The 22,345-nt window shown below is 31.9% G+C and overlaps 2 protein-coding genes, 1 long non-coding RNA gene and 1 pseudogene across 3 annotated transcripts; 3 read left to right on the plus strand and 1 right to left on the minus strand.

Moving 5' to 3' along the window:
- The first annotated feature begins 5,930 nt into the window (after positions 1-5,930).
- On the plus strand, positions 5,931-7,638 carry LOC114419651 (probable 2-oxoglutarate-dependent dioxygenase At5g05600). Its single transcript, XM_028385392.1, has 3 exons — positions 5,931-6,486; positions 6,604-6,934; positions 7,192-7,638. Exons 1-3 carry the CDS (start codon positions 6,017-6,019, stop codon positions 7,450-7,452), a joined length of 1,062 nt encoding a protein of 353 aa, XP_028241193.1. The 5' UTR covers positions 5,931-6,016; the 3' UTR covers positions 7,453-7,638.
- A 1,893-nt stretch (positions 7,639-9,531) lies between these two features.
- Positions 9,532-11,674, plus strand: LOC114419652 (annotated as a pseudogene).
- Positions 11,675-13,287: 1,613 nt separating this feature from the next.
- LOC114419653 (protein DMR6-LIKE OXYGENASE 1-like) lies at positions 13,288-15,276 on the plus strand. The gene is made up of 3 exons (XM_028385394.1): positions 13,288-13,846; positions 14,240-14,570; positions 14,829-15,276. Exons 1-3 carry the CDS (start codon positions 13,377-13,379, stop codon positions 15,084-15,086), a joined length of 1,059 nt encoding a protein of 352 aa, XP_028241195.1. The 5' UTR covers positions 13,288-13,376; the 3' UTR covers positions 15,087-15,276.
- A 1,488-nt stretch (positions 15,277-16,764) lies between these two features.
- On the minus strand, positions 16,765-19,798 carry LOC114419654. The gene is made up of 2 exons (XR_003668271.1): positions 19,455-19,798; positions 16,765-18,980 (listed from the first exon to the last, which is right to left on the minus strand). It is a non-coding gene; the product is annotated as an uncharacterized LOC114419654 (long non-coding RNA).
- Between the last annotated feature and the right edge of the window lie 2,547 nt (positions 19,799-22,345).

Consider the following 22,345-nt stretch of genomic DNA (forward strand, 5'->3'; position numbering starts at 1 on the left):
TTAAGGAAAAAGAAAATAAAAACTCAGTTTATACTGGTTCGGCCACGCCCTGTGCCTACGTCCAGTCCTCAAGCAATCCGCTTGAGATTTCCACTATCTTGTAAAATCCTTTTATAATCTCTGAACCACACAAGGACAATCCTTTCTTTGTGTTCAGATTACTTTACAACAAGAGACTCTCGGTCCCTTAATCACTTTTCTTGAGTAAGAAGAAAAAGAAAAAGATATCTCTCTTGTAAGAGACAGATTGTACAATGAAGCACTCAAATAATTCCTTATTGAATTGCAAGTATTTTGGCCAAGGAATTTTTAGAAGATAAGACAATTTAATCTTTTGAGAGGATAAGACTTTTTGGTCAATGAAAACTCTAAAGAATTTTTGTATCCCAAGTCATTTATATATAGACCTTTGATGGTCATTCAAAAACATTTAAAAAGATGTGACTGTTAGGAGTTATTTCAGAAAATTCTCCACTGGTAATCGACTACCATATTGGTGTAATCGATTACACGGTTACTTCTGAAGAGTTATGACTCTTCTCATTTGAAATTTGAATATTTAAACACTGGCAATCGATTACCAACTTACTATAATTGATTACACAACTTTAAATTTAAATTCAAATTTCTTATGACTGTTTTAAAACGTTTAAAACCTTTAGTAATCGATTACAAGCCTTGTGTAATCGATTACATGCTTTCAAAAATATTTAAAACCTTTTCAGAAAGCATATTGGCCACTGGTAATTGATTACATCCTCTGGTAATCGATTACCAAAGAGTAAATCTCAATTTGAAATGATTTAGATAAAATTCTTTGGCCAAACCTTTTGCTTTTTCAATTTGAAAACTTCTTCCTAAGACTCTAGAGATCAACTTGACTATTTATCTTGAATTTCTTGAAGTCTTGTCTTGAATTAAACTTGAGAAGCACCTTTCTTTGACATCATCAAAACATCATAATATCTTGCTTCTACACCAAACACAAACAACACACGGGGAGTGAGTCATCACATTCTTCAACAAATAGAGATAAACGAAAGCATACAGGTATGATATAAATATAACAATAATATAATTATAACTATAATATAGGTATAACAAGGCTCAACTTTGGCACAGTTCACATCATTTTAACACTCAACACATAACATCACTTGTCCTAGAATTTAATCACAAATCAAATTTCATGTCTTCACGATTAATCACATGTTCAAGATAACACATCTCAAATACAATTCCGCATCTCACACTTACACAATTCATTACACACCATCACATAACAAGTCACAATGATCATTACACAGACATTATGCAACAGATACACTAAAACTCAATCCTATATGCAATGTGATATCATGTCAGTGAAAAACCTCGTCGGACGCCTAGGAGTTCATGACAAGATAGACCACACACTAGTAAGTCAGGTCACTTTCACTAAGTAAAATCATAAAAAAACTAGTTAAGGTCACGCTATTTTGCGAGAATGTTCAAGATAACACATCTCAAATACAATTCTGCATCTCACACTTACACAATTCATTACACACCATCACATAACAAGTCACAATGATCATTACACAGGCATTATGCAACAGATACACTAAAACTCAATCCTATATGCAATGTGATATCATGTCAGTGAAAAACCTCGTCGGACACCTAGGAGTACATGACAAGACAGACCACACACTAGTAAGTCAGGTCACTTTCACTAAGTAAAATCATAGAAAAACTAGTTAGGGTCACACTATTTTGCGAGAATGTTCCAACCATGTGGGATCAACATAGGCTTAGAGGAGCACTCAAATCAGGTGTATTTACTCTCAAGGCCTAGACTCTAAAGAGTTCGTCAGGGTCTCTCCCTCTTAATTTAGATCTAACCCAGAAAACAATTTAACATGTAGGTTTTATCTATGAACTATACATAACACATGACTATTTAATTGTTTTCAAAATAATTTTAACTCGTCACGCCTCAAAGTGATTCAACTCATCGGGTTCGCACAATGAATCCCATCACAATACTCATCGTTCATTAACTTGTCGCCCTTAAAGGGTCTTTCAGTCGTGTGATTGTACGGTTCATATCTCATAACTCAATGCACACAACATCTTGATACATGTACGATCTCACAATTTAACGCATACTCAACTTGTCACTTACACACAGTTCATTACACTTTCATAATCCCAAGACATCACGTTATCACGCCTTATGCATCATATACATATGACACAATAATAATATTAATATGTTATGTTCATATGACTAATCATCTCACATTAAAAAAACATTTAAAATCATATACGTGTCACATGAGTTTGAACTATGCAATACACATAATTATATAATTGTTTTTAAAATACATTTAACTTGTTGCGTCTCAAAGTGATTCAACTTGTCAGGTTCCCACAGTGCATCCCATCACAATACTCGTCACACATTAACTCATTGCCTTTAAAAGGTCTTACAGTCATGTGATTGTGCAGTTCATATCTCATAACTCAATGTCATCACTTTATACTTCACAATAACATGTTTAATCACATTGAAGAACGTATTAATCCCACACTTTTTCACAACACATGTCTTATCACACCTTCTCACTAACACATTATCACTTCTCATACATCATATATATATATATATATATATATATATATATATATATATATATATATATATATATATATATATATATATCACAATAGCAATCTTTCAACATTTAAGGCATATAATTATTCACTAATTTATTCATTTAATAGCAACTACACGTATATGTATAGTAAACAAGTATATCCTTACATTTCCTCCTAAGTTACTACGACCTTTGTAAAGTAAAATTACAAGTACAAGGAATGTATTAATCCTATTAAGTTCATACTTATCTTGTTTTGAAGCTAAGACAATATCTACAACTATTATGTTGATAAAAAAAACTAGTTTGACCATTAACTATGTCTAAACCTAAGGTAAACATTGGATCATTGCTTAATCCTGACAACTCGACCTTTACTCAGTAATTTGACTCTCTAAGGGGCTATGCAACTCTGAATTGGGTGAAACCAATGGAATTTGTTAGCTAACATTGAGGGATAATCCTTTTATGAAGACTATAAAACCTAATTCAATCATTTTCTTAGTCATTTTTTAGGCTATAAGTTAACTCATGTTGTCAGGAAAATAGTATGGGCTTAAAACAATTGATTTTCACTAAGCACAAGTGTGCTCTCATCAAGCATAGTCATGCTACACGAAAAACCTTTGTTTCGTGAAGCAAAAAAGGCACAATTCAAACTTCAAAACACACCCAAATTAAAAAAGAATAGCACAAAACATGTGATCACATCATGGGTAATAAAACCCCTCAATCAATTTTAAGAAAGCATACAAGAATCAAGAATTCCCAAATTTTTAGGTTTCTAACATTCAAAGTCAAACACTCAATTAAATCATTCAATTCACATCAGAGCATCAATTGACCCGTCAAACATGGACAATTTATAGTTATCATTGTACACTTTACGTATGTTCACTTTACGTATGGACAATTTAATATTGTAAGGATCCTTACGTATGTTCACTTTAGTCTCAATTGAGATAAATTCATCCCTTACTTCTAAGGGGGGTCACGTGTGTAGTCCGATAGAGATAGAAGTGTCTCTAGTGGTTTCCTAAGATTTCTCAAGTTTTTCCTCTGGTTGCTCTATTAGGATTTCCAAGTGTTAGAGAGAAGGAGAAAGGATTGAAACCTCAATTTTACTATCTCTATGTGAGGGGAATTTCTCTTTCTATAGGCATTATTTCACAAATCCCGATGGTGGGAATGTGCAAATATGAGTTATAAAGGGGGTGTCTAAAGTTCAGAACAATCCAACAGTTAATGAGTCTGAGATCTTAGTTTTACTGGGATAAGTTTGAGTGTATGCAAAAAAGAGAGGATTTTTGGAGAGGAAGAAGAGGGAACGAATTTGGGAGGAAATGTAAAAACTGACCTAATATATCTCTATTTATAACCAGGGTACTCTGATCCTATTATTTACTCTATTTTTTATTTTTATTTTATAAAAAGAACTATATTTAACTCTTTCATTAAATAAATAACCAATTAAAACATCATTTTATTTTTTAAGACGTCATTTTACTCTATTTAATTTCTAATACTATGAAACCTTTATTTTAATTAATAAAAACCTTTTTCTCTCATTTATTTAATTTCTAAAAAATCTATTAATTTTTAAACAAAACTTTTTATTTATTTTATAAAAAACGGGGTGTTACATTTAGAATCTCAAACATTAAATGAATGTCTTAAATGTCATCCTCTAATGTTGTATGAGTCATAGTCTGGTATCACATAAGATATAGTTTTTAACCTTTATATTTACTTGTATCTAATCAAAACAATTTGAAGTTTCAATTCATCTTAAGACACAAATGTCTTTTGACTTAAAAAATATAGTCTAAAAAACGCTTAGTGTTAATAGGTGAACAAAGAATAGGAAGAATTACATAAAAAATAAAAATAAAGGTTGAAAAATGGTAAATGAAAGCATATAAATGAAAGTTGTAATTTAAAGCATCAATTTTAGATTGATTGTGTTCTTAAATTAAGTACAAGGCTATTTATAGGCCTAGTAACTCAAATTCTCTATTGAATCATATTTTCTACTTGAAAACTTCCTACTTCCTAGAACGTGATTTGAGAATTATTAAACTAGTTTTGTACTGATTCAACTAATTCTAGTAGTTGAATTCAGCTAGCAGTAGCTGAAATTGTTTTAATGGCAACCACTTCCTATTTTAAATGGTGCATTATTATTGATCAGTTTTTAATCGTCAAAAGACATTTGAATATTAGAAAATCATGAAAAATATTCTCTTATCTTTATTAAATTAAATGACGTAATTCAACTAATTTTCTTATGCTAAATCTTATCGCCTGCAGCATTATTTGGTTGTTAAAATGGTCAATTATCTTTAGGAGTATATTTTTATATAAATTTTTAGGACTTTATTTTATGTTTTTGTAGTTAACCATCCTTTGTTCATTTTTTTATTAGTAAGAATTAAAGACAAGTATAATAGAATTTACAATAATTTACGCATCATGTTTAATCAATTGACTTAGATCCCCTTGATATCCTTTGTTCATTTGAGCATTTTGCAAATGAAATTTAACCATAAAACTAGAGTAAATTGAAAAAATGGTAAATAAAGTGTGTCCTCTACATTTAATAAACTAAAGAAATAAAAATGTGAGATTAAATTGTTAAATTGGTCAGTCTATTTATTTAATTTGTTTGTTTTGATTTCTCTATTATTAAAAAATAAATTTTGTTCCTATATTTGAAAATTGATGTAATATTATCCTTTTTATCAACACCATTTAAATTTGACTTAAATATATTTTTCATACCTATAATATAGTTCGTTTTAATTTTACTACCTTTAAAGATTTTTAACTTTCAATTTACTATAAAAAAATCCATCTCAATACATTCAAGGTTTGCAACTCCTATTTATTTATTAATTAAAGAAAGTATTTAAAAAATATACTATTTACTATAAAAACAATCATCTCAATACATTCAAGTTTTACACCTCCTATTTATTTATTAATTAAAGAAAGTATTTAAAAATATACTATTAAATAAAAAATATCTCAAATATAACTTTTAAAGTATTATATTAATAGTTAACAAATTTATCAAAATACTTTCTTTAAATTAGTATAGGAGGATATTGGTAAGAGGTATTTTTAAATACTTTTAACTTTCAATTAACCATGTATAAAAAACCGTCTCAATAAATTCTAGTCTCACATCCTCGGATCCTCCTATTTGTTAACTGAAGAAACTAGAAAGTAGTACTATTCAATATCAAGATTATACTATTAACCTTTTTCTATTTTGATAAATACTTGCACATATTAACTAATGAACACGTAAGTGATGAAGTTTATCCCTATGCAATACACTAGTGTGCTCACTGAATCACCAATCACCAGCCATGGAAAAGGTTGACCAAGCTTTCATCCAATACCCACAACACAGGCCAAATCTCACTATCATCCAACCTGAACACATTCCCATAATAGACCTCTCTCCAATAACCAACCACACAGTTTCACATCCATCTCCCATTGAAGGCTTGGTGAAGGAGATAGGAAATGCATGCAAAGAGTGGGGATTCTTCCAAGTTATCAACCATGGGGTGTCCCTCACTCTAAGGCAAAACATTGAGAAAGCCTCAAAATTGTTCTTTGCTCAGAGTTTAGAAGAGAAGAGGAAGGTTAGCAGAGATGAGAGTTCTCCCATGGGTTATTATGACACAGAGCACACAAAAAACATTAGGGACTGGAAAGAAGTGTTTGATTTTCTAGCCAAAGACCCTACTTTTGTTCCTCTCACTTCGGATGAACATGATAATCGTCTCACTCAATGGACTAATCCATCCCCTCAATACCCTCCACACTTCAGGTATTTATTAGGGATCGAAAACATATTTGATCCTTGTTTTATTTTTTCTTGTAATTCAACTGTTAATATGAACAATTAGTTAATGGGTTGTGTATAAAATGATGTGAATATTGGTAGGGATATAATTAAAGAGTATGTTGAAGAGATGGAAAAGCTGTCCTTTAAGTTGATGGAGCTTATAGCTTTGAATTTAGGCCTTGAGGCAAAGAGGTTTGAGGAATTTTTCATCAAAGATCAGACTAGCTTTCTTAGACTCAACTACTATCCTCCATGCCCTTACCCTCACCTTGCCCTTGGTGTTGGTCGACATAAGGACTCTGGTCCCTTAACCATTCTTGCACAAGATGAAGTTGGAGGACTTGAAGTGAGACCTAAAGCAGATCAAGACTGGATAAGAGTGAAACCTATTCCAAATGCTTATATTATCAACCTTGGTGATATGATTCAGGTACCATTTATAGATATTTGAAAGAGATGTGGTTTATTCACTTCATTAATGTACTGCAGATACAAAATATATACAAGTGAACTAGCTAATCACTTCCTACAATTATGGGATAACACAACAAAATACATGACTTGATAAGGTTGTTGCAGCTAGCAGATAATGAGAATTTAAATGCACTGATTCGAATTCAAATTTGTGCTTCTACACCATTACCATTATAAAGACTGAAAAATTGATGATTGGGGTTGTTTATGCAGGTTTGGAGCAATGATGCCTATGAGAGTGTGGAACACAGAGTGGTGGTCAACTCTGAGAAAGCAAGGTTTTCCATTCCATTCTTCCTCTTCCCTGCACATGACACTGTAGTCAAGCCTTTGGAGGAGCTAATAAATGAGCAAAACCCTTCAAAATTTAGGCCATACAAATGGGGCAAGTTTCTTGTCCACAGACTGGATAGCAATTTCAAGAAACAAAATGCGGAGAATGTTCAAACTTATCATTATAAGATAAGAGAGTAGTATATTAGCAACACCATTTAGCTTATGCTTACAAATTACATTGGTATGTAGCAGCGTTGATCCAAGACAACATTACTGATGCAAATGACTGAAATCTAATTTGCTGCTAAATTTCCTGGTGTGCATTATGTATGCAAGGATCACTGAATAAAAGAGCTAAAGTACCATTTATCATGTTTATCTCAATAATTGAAATTGCATTGGACTTCAATTTTAATGTTTCAATTTAAAATTAACCTCTAAACAACCTTTGGACCACATTGAATGAATTATCTGTTGGAAAGTTTTGTATTACACTTTATATTTTTTTTTTAACACCACCGATGTCTTTTATAAGAAGTATTTCTGTTTGACTGGAATAGGCTTAAATATGTTTTGCTCTGGATATAACACAATTGCATAAGCTTGTGAGAGACAAAAGTTTTGCTCTGAATGTATAACACAATTGCATATACATTTGATTTGAATAATAATAGAAGTCATATGTGGTTCGCATGAACTTTTTCCTATTCATGCAAAAGCATGGTAGGAAAGTAATCCAATTAAGTGGCAAGGTGTCATCTGGCCTAAATCCACACTCCCTTTACCCCTTCTCTAATTTCCTCTGAAATCTACCCATTAATCATTTTAAGGAGTTTAAAATTAATGGGAAAGTAAAAGAAAAAAAATGAATTTTTATTCCTAAAAAACAAATTTTCTCTTTTTCAATAAAATAAAAAAAATACATTTTTATCTATATTTTTTTTCTTTTCTATTTTCTTTCCTCTCATCCAAGCATACTCTGGCTAGACTTAAACTCTGATTCACTCTTACAGATCCCACAAACACTTAGGTCTCCCAGCATCCAACAACCACTCTGCATCTTCAGCACTGTGCTTCCTCAACTGTTATGATGAATTTTGAGTTTTGAAGCGTGAACTCTGTGTTAGTCATGGCCACAGACCAGAAATGTCAAATGAGTCACCACCTACATTGTCCTACTCCTTTACTCGAAAATATTCAACATGTTAGATTGCCACAATACCGAAATATACGGCAGAGACAAATTAAATACAAACTTCGTTGGCCATGTTTGTGCACCATTTATAGTACTTACATCATAGTTTGATGTTAGTATTCTCAGTAAGTCAAACCACAACAGCAACTAAAAAATAACAGCAAGTCACTATAGAAAATAAGGAGACAGATACAGGAGAACAATCTTCACACACTAAGAAACTCACTTTGTTTTGATTTCTTGGGTTGTTTGTTGGCTTCTTGTTCAAATACACTAATACTTTAGTATTTATACTATATTCTGTCAAAAAAAAGTATTTATACTATATAAAACACCCCTGTATAAAACACTCCTGCATACAAATGACACATGTCTCGTGAAAATATTAATACTTCAATCTAAACACTCTTCTCTAGGAAAGATACTCAAAATACAATAAATCAATTTTAATTAATGCTACACTAAATGATACTAACATAATTGCTCCACTTTATATCGAATAGTCACAACTACTATGTTGGCATTGCAAAAAAACAACCAATCACAGCAATTATGCAATAAAAACAAAACATTACCCATGTGTGGCAAATTCACTATTAGCACCATTTAGCCATTGCAAGTATATATGGAGGTAGTTTAATGCCATCTTGTTTAGATGAAATAACTAAGTTGACAACTCCTCGGAGAAACTGGTGAAACACATCCCTTTGAAAATAATCATAAAATTACTTAAAAGTTAAACTAATTTGTAGCTATCTGAACTCTTTAAAAAATTATTTATAGGTTTTAAATTAAAAAATTCTAATTAATTGAACCCTTAAAATTACAATTTTGTTATAATTAAATCTCTATAGTTCATAAAACTGTCATAAATTATCATTTTCTGATAATTTTAAGCTGTCAGAAACAAACTTTAAAATTCAACTACAAAAATTTCACAAAATCAATAACTCAATTACAATTTTTACTAATTTGAACATAATTAAAAAATTTCAAATACTGTAAGACCTGCATATTAATTTAACCTTACTTTAATAAGATTAATTTAACCTTTCTAAATATTTTTTTGGTATTAACCTTACTAAAATTGAACCTTAAGAGAATCATGGTTCACCAAAAGGCTTTCATATATTCGGTCTACTAGTGAAAGTTCTCTAGCAAAAGCCATGGGAGAGGTCGACCCAGCTTTCATCCAATACCTACAACACAGGCCAAAGTTCTCTACCATCCAACCTGAAGACATTCCTGTGATAGATATCTCCCCAATAACCAACCACACAGCTTCAGATCCATGTTCTATTGGAGGCTTAGTGAAGGAGATAAGAAATGCAAGCAAGGAGTGGGGTTTCTTCCAATTATCAAACCATGCTGTGCCCCTCACTCTAAGGCAAAACATTGAGAAAGCCTCAAGATTGTTCTTTGCACAGAATTTGGAGGAGAAGAGGAAGGTTAGTAAAGATGAGAACAATACCACCGGTTACCATGACAGAGAGCACCCCAAGAACATTAGGGACTGGAAAGAAGTGTTTGATTTCCTAGCCAAATAATCCACTTTCATTCCTCTCACTTCTGATGAACATGATGATCGACTCACTCAGTTTGACTAATCAATCTCCTTAATACCTTCAAAATTTCAGGTAACTCATCTTCACTTTTGGAATAGTTATAGACATAAACAGCAAATTTATGGTGAAAACAGATGTATCTTTTCTTTGTATATTTTAAACTACGCTACAATATATTTTTAGTCCTTGTACTTTGATCAATTTAGTGAGTCCGTGAACTTTAGAAAAACAGTGATTTTTTTGTTCTTCTTCACAGACGGTTTTCATTTTCACCATAAGGAGGGACGAAAACCAATATTTTTTGAAAAGTTTAGGGACCAACTTGATCAAAGTTGAAGTTCAGATACTAAAACAAGTTTTACCGAAAGCACAGAACTGAAAACATATTTCACTCTTTAAACTATGTTCTAAATGATGTCCATATGAGCAGGGTTATAATACAAGAGTATATTCAAGAGATGGAAAAGCTGTGCTTTAAGCTGTTGGAGCTTATAGCTTTAAGCTTAGGTGTTGAAGCAAAGAGGTTTGAAGAACTTTTCATCAAAGATCAAACTAGTTCTATTCTACTCAACTGCTATCCTCCATGCCCTTACCCTCACCTTGCTCATGGCGTTGGTTGACACAAGGACCCTGGTGCCTTGACCATTCTTGCACAAGATGAGGTTGGAGGACTTGGAGTGAAACGTAAAGCTGATCAAGAGTGAAACCAACCCCAGATGCTTATACTATCAACTTTGGTGACATTATTCAGGTACAACTTCAGTAGCAATATTAAGACTGGAAACTTGAAATTTTATTGACTCGTAATCTAGTTATAAGAAACAGCCACCACCTAACTCACTCAAGAAAGTTAACTTTAAGGGAAGAGGACTGCACATGTCATATAAGGACAACCATATTGTAGTTTCTGTTGTTGGTTCGTCTGGAATTGGATTTGGATTCTTTAAGCAAAGTCTTAAGCAAAGTCTCAAGTTTGAGTATTGTGGATGAAAAAACGTGTCTAAAAGAGGAGACCTACTAATAGTGGTCTGCCCAGCTTCCCAGGAGAGATTAGTCACTAACAAAAGTATAAATACTTCACACCAATGTCATGATGACCCTAAAAAAAACATATTCTAATCTTTGAGTTTATGAACTATTTATTCCCGTAATTAGTGGAGAGAATTTTTATTTGAGGATTGGAGTTGTTTGTGCAGGTTTGGAGCAATGATGCATATGAGAGTGTGGAACACAGAGTGGTGGTCAACTCTGAGAAAGAAAGGTTCTCCATTCCATTCTTCTACCTTTCGCATGAAACTGAGGTCAAGCCTTTGGAGAAGCTGATAAATGAGCAAAACCCTTGAAAATATAGGCCATACAAATGGGGCAAGTTTCTCACCCATAGAAAGAATACCAATTTCAAGAAACAAAATGTGGAGAACCGTCAAATTTATCATTATAAGCTTGCTTAAAAGATAGTATAGTGACAGTATAATTTAGCTTATGTATGTTGGGTATAATGTGTTGAAGCAGATTGATTCAAGACACTGCTTCTGATATCCACGGCAATTATATTTGCTGCTAAAGTTACTTGTTTGCATTAAGTATAGAACTATAGAAGTATAGCCCAATAAAAGAAAACTAAATATCGTTTATTAATTTTCAAGAATCAAGACAAAACTTGAAATTACATTAGTTTTTAAATTTCCTATTTTAACATTTTTTGTTCCTTGTGTATCTTTTTGTTAATTAGATTCTTGCGGATTGTAAAGTGTAAACTATTTCTTTATTACTATTAAGTAGCCTTCTCCATCATTAGTTTAATGAACAAGTTTTATACTACTGTGTTTATGAGGTTGATGTAAATCAAATCACAATCAATATTATTACATGATTAAACAATAGCAAGCGTTCAAAAATAGTTTGTGGAACTTTCACTGAATGGCTTTTTGTTGGACTGCTGAGTCTGAATTCAATAAATTATGTGTTGGTTGCAAGAGTTTGGATGCATTATTATCTATCAGCCAAATTTCAATCACTTTCAAAGCATTTTTTTAAACAAAATAGTTTTTTTTTTTAAATCCATTTCTCCCTAACAATCTTTTTTTTTTTTACTTTAAAAAATGACGATACTTACATAATACTTTTTTTTACAGTTTTTGGCTATCAATTTTCTTTACTTTTTTTCTTTCTAGAGAGGACATATTACTGTTTATTTAATTTATTTAACTGGATCAAGAAGATATAAAAAAAATGTTTGTACACTACTTAACAAATCAATTTTTTTTAAACCACACTTATCTTTCACTAAAGCTTATTTATTTAAGTTGAATAAGACTCATAAACTGGGAAGCTTTCCAAATCAATCTACAAATTGAAAAAACATAGTAACGAGAGTTATTAATATCTTTTTTTTAACTTGGATTTTAGTTTCTTTTTAATTATTTTTGAGTAATCAATATATATTTTCTAGGATCATCCCATCTTATTTGATTTCAAGACTATTTAATTACTTTGAAAGTTACGTGGTATATCTGCACATGAATCACCTAACTGCTGAATCTTCAAACAATATTTAATGTCATGAATTAATATTAAAAAAAATTGAATCTACATTTCTTACAAACACAAGACACCTGCATGGTCGAGGAGGAGACCAGGGCAACTTCATCAAGGCGAGAACGATGCTTTACCAAGGTCTGCCTGATCCAAGAGAGGCCGAGACTTGGGTTTATTTCAAACACTTATGTGGACAAAACACCTCAATTTGACAAATGTTATCTTCGAATTTGATTATAAAGTAGTGGTAGATGGAGTTAAAAATGTTATTAGAGACTCCCTAGATTTTCACTGTATTATATATAAGTGTAGAGTCCTTCTTTCTTCTATTCTAAACTCAGTAGTGAGTTTCAATAGGAGACTAATTAGTGGAAAATAGTCAAGTCCTACATCAACTGTCTCAATTTTTGGAGTGCAACTTATATACCTGTGGGACAATTTCACTTAATACCAATTAGTTTTAAGATGAAATCTAATACTAACAAATCATGTTGCTCATGTCTTCTTGGCAGCAGGATATCATGCTAGCATCCAAATTTTTTATTATATTCTAAATTGTATATTTCCATACAATATGAATGACGTGAAGTAATTATGTTTCCTTTCAAAAAAAAAAAAAAGACATCTGCATGGTAGCATAACAGAAACCAGTCCAGGTTCAATGCACATAAATCAAAATATTTCTTTATTGTACGTGAACGGAATCTTCAACTTCAAAATTGTATTTGCACCACACAAAACTTTCTCTTGTTCCTTAAATAAGAGAACAACCCAAAACCTTTCCAAAATACACGTGCAGCAAATTGCTTACCCAATCACCAGCCATGGGAGAGGTTGACCCAGCTTTCATTCAAGAACCACAACACAGGCCAAATCTCTCCACCATTCAAGCAGAAGGAATTCCCATAATTGATCTCTCTCCAATAACCAACCACACAGTTTCAGACCCTTCTGCAATTGAAAGCTTGGTGAAGGAGATAGGACGTGCATGCCAGGAGTGGGGCTTCTTCCAAGTAACAAACCATGGAGTGCCACTCACTCTAAGGCAAAACATTGAGAAAGCCTCAAAACTGTTCTTTGCTCAGACTCTGGAGGAGAAGAGAAAGGTTAGCAGAAATGAGAGCTCTCCAATGGGTTATTATGACACAGAACACACCAAGAACGTCAGGGACTGGAAAGAAGTCTTTGATTTTCTAGCCAAAGACCCCACTTTCATTCCTCTCACTTCTGATGAACATGATGATCGAGTCAATCAATGGACTAATCAATCACCTCAATACCCTCCACTCTTCAGGTAATTCATCTGTACTTTGCAAGGTTTTAAATACCGGTCGTGTTACGATTTTGTCGCGTTTGATGATATCACGGAAAATCACAAACAAATGTGGTTGAAGCGGTCACATTGTGGTCACATACAGTTAAAAAACTTTGATGTTGTGGCCCAAATCACGGTTTGGTTTAACTGTCTATGACTGCAATGTGACCAATTGCAATTGAGACCGCATCAACTGCATTTGTCCGCGATTTTTCACGATATCAACAAACACGAAGAAACCGCAATGTGACTGCAACTAATATTTAAAACCTTTAAAACAAAAGTGGATTGTGTTCAAAACTAATTGTTCAGCCCACAGTCATGACAGCTGGACAGTTTTTATAATTCTATTGATGATGTGAATACGAGCAGGGTTGTAACACAAGAGTATATTCAGGAGATGGAAAAGCTGTCCTTTAAGCTGTTGGAGCTGATAGCTTTGAGCTTAGGCCTTGAAGCAAAGAGGTTTGAGGAATTTTTCATCAAAGATCAAACTAGCTTTATTCGACTCAACCACTATCCTCCATGCCCTTACCCTGACCTTGCTCTTGGCGTCGGTCGACACAAGGACCCCGGTGCCTTGACCATTCTTGCACAGGACGAAGTTGGAGGACTTGAAGTGAGACGTAAACGGGATCAAGAGTGGATTAGAGTGAAACCAACCCCAAATGCTTATATTATCAACATTGGTGATACTGTTCAGGTGCCAGTGCAATACCATATTGAAAACTGAAAATTTTAAATTTCACTTACACACTAGTTGTAACACACTCTATCATTGGTTTAAATTAATTGAAAACTATAAAATCATGAGAGAGACATTAAATAAGATGTGAGAACAACAACTTTCTTGTAATTTCCCATAAATTTAAACCAATGATAGAGTGTGTTAGAGAGTGTGTTGCTAGCATTTCTCTAAGGAAGAAAAACTTTCACTTGAGGATTGGGGTTGCTTGTGCAGGTTTGGAGCAATGATGCATATGAGAGTGTGGATCACAGAGTGGTGGTCAACTCTGAGAAGGAAAGGCTTTCCATTCCGTTCTTCTTCTTCCCTGCACACGACACCAAAGTAAAGCCTTTGGAGGAGCTGATAAATGAGCAAAACCCTTCAAAATATAGGCCATACAATTGGGGCAAGTTTCTTGTCCACAGAGGGAACAGCAATTTCAAGAAGCAAAATGAGGAGAACATTCAAATTCATCATTACAAGATAGCTTAAAGGGTAGTATATTAGCAGGATTCCAGCGCCATATAGCTTATGCATATAAATTGGGTATGATATCATGATATGTAGCAGCGTTGATCCAAGACAACGTTTCTGATATAAATGACTGAGTCAAATTTACTTCCTAGTGTGCCTTAATGTATGCAAGTATCACCGAATAAAACAACTAAATTATTACCATTTATCATGTTTGTCTCAAAAATTGAAATTGCATTGGACTTTAAATTCACAGTTAACATTTTTTGTGCCTTGATTTTCGTTTTCTTATAAATTAGTCTTTCATTATAAGATTTACTATTGAAGAACTCTTAACATCGTTTGAACCTTTACATGCTTCTCTCCTTTTACTTTTCTTTGGCCAACTACCTAAAATGTCAGCCTTATACCCACCCTGCTTGCAGGATCAACAGAAAGGCACTGGACGAATATCTCTTGGTAAGTTTTGAAATACACTTTATTTGAATAATAATAAAAATCATTATAGATCTCGCAATCAACCCTTTTGTATGCTATACATGTGAAAGCATGCTAGCAAGGTAATCCAATTAAGTGACAATGCTTCATTCAGCTTGCCGAAATCGACACCCCTTTTTTTCTAATTTGATGCTCAACCCTCACCCCTTATCAATCTCTTTTGAAATCTACCAATGTAGCAAAACCCTTCCAAATAGCAATTTGAAGAAACAAAATGTGAAGAACCTTGAAATTTATCAATATAAGCTAGCTAGTATAATTGGGGTATAATGTGTTAAAGCAGATTGATCCAAATACAATGTTTCTGATATGTGACAGCAATTGAATTTGCAGCTAAAAGTTACCAGTGTGCATTATGTATAGAAGTATCAACTGAATTTACCATTTACCATGTTCATTGTTGGCTTATCCAAAAAAACAATTATGTTCATTGCAAAACCTGAAATTACATTGCTCTTTAAATTTTCTGTTTTAACATTTTTAGCCCCTTGAGTATCTTTCGGTTAGATTTATAGGGATTTTAAACTAGTTGTTTATTATAAAGTTGTTAGCCTTCTCCATCATCATTTGTTTAAATTAACGTGAATAAAACTACATTGCAGAAACGAACGAACAAGCTTTTCCCCACTCTGTTTATGAGTTTGATGTACATCAAATCATAATTGATATTATTACATTATTAAACAATAGCAAGCGTTTAAAAATAGTTTGTCGAACTTTCATTGACTGGCTTTTTGTTGAGCTGCTGAGTCTGAAGCCAATAAAATGCGTATTGGTTGCAAGAATTTGGATGCATTTTTATCTATCAACCAAATTTCAATCACTTTCAAAGCATTTTTTTAATCAAAATAATTCAAGCAAAAAAATCCATTTATCTCTACCGATTATGTCGTCCACTTTACTATATAGAAATTATTATACTTCGGTGATACTTTTGGTTATCAATGTTCTTTGATTTTTAAATTCTGGAGAGCACAGATTATCGTTTGTTTAACATAACTAGGAAAGCCCTTACTATAGTGAGAAGAGGATCAAAGAAGATATTGAAACAATGGATGTACAACTCCGGCAAATCAATACACATTGAAAAAACCAAAGTAACTGTTAAAATAAGACAGCAAAGAACATACACAGCAATGAAACATAAACCATAAACACCCTAAACAGAGGAGAAGATGAGAGAGTAGAGCTATTTCCGTTCATGCTGAACATCCATACTGTTTTGTATGTTTCCATTCATATTTAAGTGCAAATACATGAAAAGTGACAATCCATCATGATACCTATACATGTTGTTACTAAAATACATGCAACCACTCACATCAGAGAGTGCAGTTTTGCTCAAATTAAAAACCACTAATAGGAACATTGCTTACTGACACAAGCAAGCAAGCTGAACAATTAAACATCATTACAACAGTAAATAATAAATCAGAAAAGTTTTATAGCCCGTTATGTCTAACACTCCTCCTTAAAACTTTTCTTGAACATTCCAAGCTTGCTCCTCAACACATTAAACTTAGCACATGGAAGTGCCTTAGTTAAAATGTCTGTAATTTGCTCTTCAGAGCTGCAGTGCATCAATTGAACATCTCCATTCTTCTCCGCATCTCTTACAGCATGAAATTTGGCATTGATATGCTTGGTTCTTCCATGTTGAATTGGAATTTTAGCAATAACAATAGTTAATTTGTTGTCGTACCATACCACAATAGATTCTTCTTGCACATGATTCAAGTCAGTCAATACCTTTCTAATCCAAATAGCTTGATTTGAGACAGTTGTTGCAGCAATATACTCAGCTTTAGCTGAAGATTGAGCAACTACACCTTGCTTCTTAGAATTCCATGTGAACACACCATTGCCAAGTGAAAAGACAAATCCAGTTGTGCTCTTTGAATCATCAATAGAATTAGCCCAATCACTATCAACATAACCTTCAAACTTACCATCTCCTTTGTAGTACCAAATGCCAAAATCAACCAACCGTGTCTTTCAAATATCTCTGCACTCTTTTGCCTACACTAAAGTGTGTTAAACTTGGTGCACCCATGAACCTTGAAATCAAAATAGCAGAAACATCAAATCTGGTCTAGTTGCAGTCAAGAAAAGAAGGCTGTCAATCAAACTTCTATACTGAGTTACATCAACCTTTGCATCGCCATCATTCTTAGAGAGCTTTTCATTTACAGCAAGTGGAGTTGTAACGGGATTACAACTCTCCAATTTGAATTTCTTTAGCAAATCAACAACATACTTTCTCTGTGAGAGAAAGATTCCATCATCAAGTTGATCTACTTCCATTCCCAAGAAATACTTCATCATTCCAAGACCTGTCATTTAGAAAACTTGCAACATGCTACTTTTAAATTTGTCAATTTCATCAACATCATCACCTGTAACAAGCAAATCATCAACATAAAGTGAAACAATAATTTGCTTTCCAAAGTCACACTCTTTGACATAAAGAGTAGATTCATTTTGGCTCCTCCTGAAATCATTTTGCAGGAAGTGTGAATCAATTCTGTTGTACCAAGCTCTTGGATACAAGGCTTTGCGAAGCCTATAAACATTGTCTTCATGACCTGCAACGATAAAACTAGCAGGCTACTCAACATAAATTTCTTCCTCCAAAACTCCATTTAGAAAAGCTAATTTGACATCCAAATGAAATATTTTCCATCCACATTGAGTTGATAAAGCAACAATTGATCTAATTGTTTCATGCCTAGCAACATGCACAAATGTATCACTATATTCAACTCCAGTCATTTGAGAATATCCCTTCACAACAAGTCTAGCTTTATGTTTCTGAATGGAACCATCAGGATAATGGAACCATCAGGATATAACTTTGTTCTATAAACCACTTTCACACCAATCACATGCTTGTCCTTGGGAGTAAGTTCCCAAGTACCATTTTTGTTAATCATAATCAGCTCCTCCTTCATTGCATCATTTCATTCTTTTTGCATTGAGACTTCTTCAAAACAAGAAGGCCTATGCACAACAAAGTTGCATTTTTCATAAATTTCAGTCAAAGACTTTGTTTTCAGCACCGGGGAATCAAATTCAGCAATCTGAATTTCATCATCATTTGTATCTTGTTGTTGTTCAGACTTCATGCTTCTACGAACTTCACCATTTTCCCAATCCCAATATGCATTTTCATCAAATTGAATGTCCTGGTTTGATCACAATTTGTTTTGACTTCAAATTTTACACTTTATGACCTTTAGAGCCTGAAGCATAGCCTAAGAAATTTCTCATTTCAGCTTTGTCATCCAATTTGGATCTTTTAACTGCTGCAACATGAACATAGCAGATTGATCCAAAAATCTTCAAGTGGCAGAGGAATTTACTCCCATCCATGCTTCAATTGGTGTTTTCCCTTGAACAACTATTGTTGGAAGCCTATTCAAAAGATGCATTATTGTATAAACAGCTTCAGCCCAATTTGGGACAATTTTTTATGTCAGAATTTGATTTTCTACTTATATTGTAAAATACCATTTTTTCGATTAAAAACTACCAAAATCAAATCAATAAAAAAATTAAAACAGTTAATCACTACCAAAAAATTCCATTTTAAAATATAAAATAAAAACTTATCAATCTCTTTTTTTTTATTTTACTCGTGTAAAAGGATTAAAAATAATATTTTATGAATTTCAATGAATAAAACAACAATTTTAAATGTAAAAAACTAAAAAAACTCAAATTTTAATAATTAAAAAAATATTTAAACCTTAAGTGGAATTTATAAAATTAATCTTTTAACAACCCATTTGGTAATTTACAAAAAGAATAAGATACGAAGCCGTTTTGAAATAAAACACTTAAAAAAAAAAAAGCAAGATATTCTATGAGTTGATTTTTAGCGTATACCTTGTTGTGAATAAAAGGCAAAGTAAAGGTGGTGGTGATGTGATGTGACTTTGATTTGCATTTGTTTTTGTATTTGATATGAGGATTGGTGATGTAAAGCTGGCAACAACGTTGATGATGAAAAAGGTGCCTGCCCCGTGAGTCGTCTCAGAAGAAGATGGTGTCTTCCCCCCACACGTGATTTATGTCTCTGGATCAGATCACATAGTCATGATGTCCAAGCCCATTCAAATCTGTAATCATCTACACACCATAGCCACCCACTCCAAGTAATTAAGCATTCCTTGTCCACACCTTTATGCCTAATAATACTAATTGATGTGTGATTACATTTATCTCCTTTTGTATTTAAAATCATTTATAACAAAAAGAGTTTCCTGTAGAACATATTATGACTGTATAAATTCAATTAATTGGTGTCAAGGTATTTTAGTTTAATCATATTTTGTGTTCAACTCTCGAGTATATAATTTTATTAAATACTTGCAAGAAGTATTTTGTGGTTTATAATAATCTTAATTGATTCAAATAAAATTATCTTTAAAGGAGAATATTTGTAGTCCACACAAAAAGAATTATGTTGATCATGTTTGAAAGAACTTGTCCATTGTTTGAAAAGAATTCATTGTCTTGTAAAGTTTTTTTTTTCATTTTTATAATGACAGCATTTAGGATTTAACGTAAGTCATAGTGCATATTATCATTGTTTTAAAATTAAACTGGTAATTGATCTAGTTAAGCTACTAAATCAATTATCGAATTAGTGGATCACTAAATGAATTGCATGAGTCACTTTCTATTAAAATTTCATACTCAATCTTCAAAATAAGGACCTAATTTAGAATTTGATGTTCTGATATACATGATAAAAATTATAATATTATAAACAAATATATCTATTATTAGACTATTTATATTCATAATATTTTGCACAAATCAAACAATTTCATATCATGGTTCAATGGTAAGGTTATGTGTAGGTGACTTTGAGATTGTGGCTTTGAACCTGGTGGTTGTATTCTTTTCAAATTTATCAAATGGAAAATAATTTTTGAATTAATTCTGACGTAAAAATGTTTATAATTTCATAGTCATAGTCATAAATATTTATTCGACTTCTGATTTTTTTATTTTATGTTTTTATTATTGCCATAAAATTTCTTAGATGTAAGTTGTTTGGCAACTATATTCAGTTTTATATTCTTTTTATTGTTCTAACAAAGAATTCCTAGGTGCACATGAAATTACCAATTTGAAGTTAATGACCTATAATGATTTTGAAGGTAATAAAACTCATATTTTGTCTGAAGTTATATAAGATTTTATGACTTTTAAGTCTTGTGAAATGTCAAAACTTTAAAGCCGTACGATTTTTTTATGATTTTAATGAGAATAAATTAAAAAAATTATAAATCGGATAAAGTTTTACTGCAATAATCAATTGCCAGTTAGAATTAATCAATTGCTCTTCCAATTAATCCATTGACGGTTTCAATTGAAGAATATTTCTTAAAAAAAAAACAGATGATACCAGAGTAAACGCCCAAGAGGATGAGACATAATTCTTCAAACATGACTCATTCTTCAATTGAGTTCATGTTGATTTATTCACACGCACACGCACAAAACTGGGTCCAACACTATTCAAAATTCAATATCCCAATTTAAGGTAATTTACACATTTAAAGATATTTATTTATTATATATTTTAATTATAATATATTTATACATTAGAAAATATTTTTCTTATCATAAATTTTAATTATATAAAAAGCAAACTTTTATCTTATACAATGCATACACTAAAATACTAATTATGTTGAAAAACACACAAAATTTAACGCAGAACCACTTTGCATATATAGTTTTATTGGTAATTTTTTTTATTTACTGATTTGGTGAGCTTTTTGTTATCTGCATAGTGTTTTTTTTTTTAAGTTTCCTTGTGGTACAATTTTAAGATTGATATTTTTGCAAATAACATAAATTTAAGAAAGTCGTGGTTAGACATATTATTTACTTAAAGTATTTTTTAAAAGTCTGACCACGAATAAGAAATTATAGGCCAAATTATTATTTTGAGTCAAGATTCATGCCATGATTGATAGTTTTTTTTTATTTCATATAAAGTCAAGAATAGAAAGCATATGGTATTAATGAAAGTCTCTTGAGTTTTTTTTCTCATTGACTTAACTGTATTTTTTTATTTTTGCATTTTCTTTCAATATAGACAATTTTAATCGAGACATTATCATTTACTATCAATATTCTTTATTCACAAAGATTTAAATTATAGTTTATCTATTATTATTATTATTATTATTATGTATAAAAATTCTTCTATAATTTTTATTTTCTCACCCAAGTTGAAGATACAATTGTAAATTAATTATCAACTTTGATAATTAATTGAACCTAAAAATAAAATAAATAAAAAAGGTAACGATAACATTGAACTCCTCACACCAAATGTGAAAATACCTCTTCATATTGAAACTTTAAACTCACATGGAAACAATTAATTACCACACTCCTTAGCAAACGTGCAACTCTTTTTTTCTATATTTTTTATTGATAGTGAATGATTAGAATCTTAAACTTTGTTCGGTCCTCTGTAAATGTGCAACTCTTAATTCTTTTCCATTAATTGTAAATTGAAGATGAAATATCAAGGGGCTTTTAAAAACATGAGGTTTTTCTCTTTCATTATTATATTATTTGTCATTTGTCATTTCTTCTTATCAAGAGCTAATATTTAAGTTTATTATATTTGAGATATAACTTTATATTTCATTATATAATTTTTCAGCCTAATAAAGTTATTGTCATTGTTAAGCATTCAAAATTGATGATGTGTGTCATTTCTTTTTTATATTGGATATTCATTGGGT

This window comes from Glycine soja, chromosome 7, assembly GCF_004193775.1.
Source record: "Glycine soja cultivar W05 chromosome 7, ASM419377v2, whole genome shotgun sequence".
NCBI lineage: Eukaryota > Viridiplantae > Streptophyta > Magnoliopsida > Fabales > Fabaceae > Glycine > Glycine soja.

Coding starts and splice junctions, on each gene's coding strand:
- LOC114419653 (XM_028385394.1), top strand. CDS start 13,377: ATGGGAGAGGTTGACCCAGCTTTCATTCAAGAACCACAACACAGGCCA. Junction 13,847..14,239: donor CAATACCCTCCACTCTTCAG/GTAATTCATCTG, acceptor GAATACGAGCAG/GGTTGTAACACAAGAGTATA. Junction 14,571..14,828: donor ACATTGGTGATACTGTTCAG/GTGCCAGTGCAA, acceptor TTGCTTGTGCAG/GTTTGGAGCAATGATGCATA.
- LOC114419651 (XM_028385392.1), top strand. CDS start 6,017: ATGGAAAAGGTTGACCAAGCTTTCATCCAATACCCACAACACAGGCCA. Junction 6,487..6,603: donor CAATACCCTCCACACTTCAG/GTATTTATTAGG, acceptor GAATATTGGTAG/GGATATAATTAAAGAGTATG. Junction 6,935..7,191: donor ACCTTGGTGATATGATTCAG/GTACCATTTATA, acceptor TTGTTTATGCAG/GTTTGGAGCAATGATGCCTA.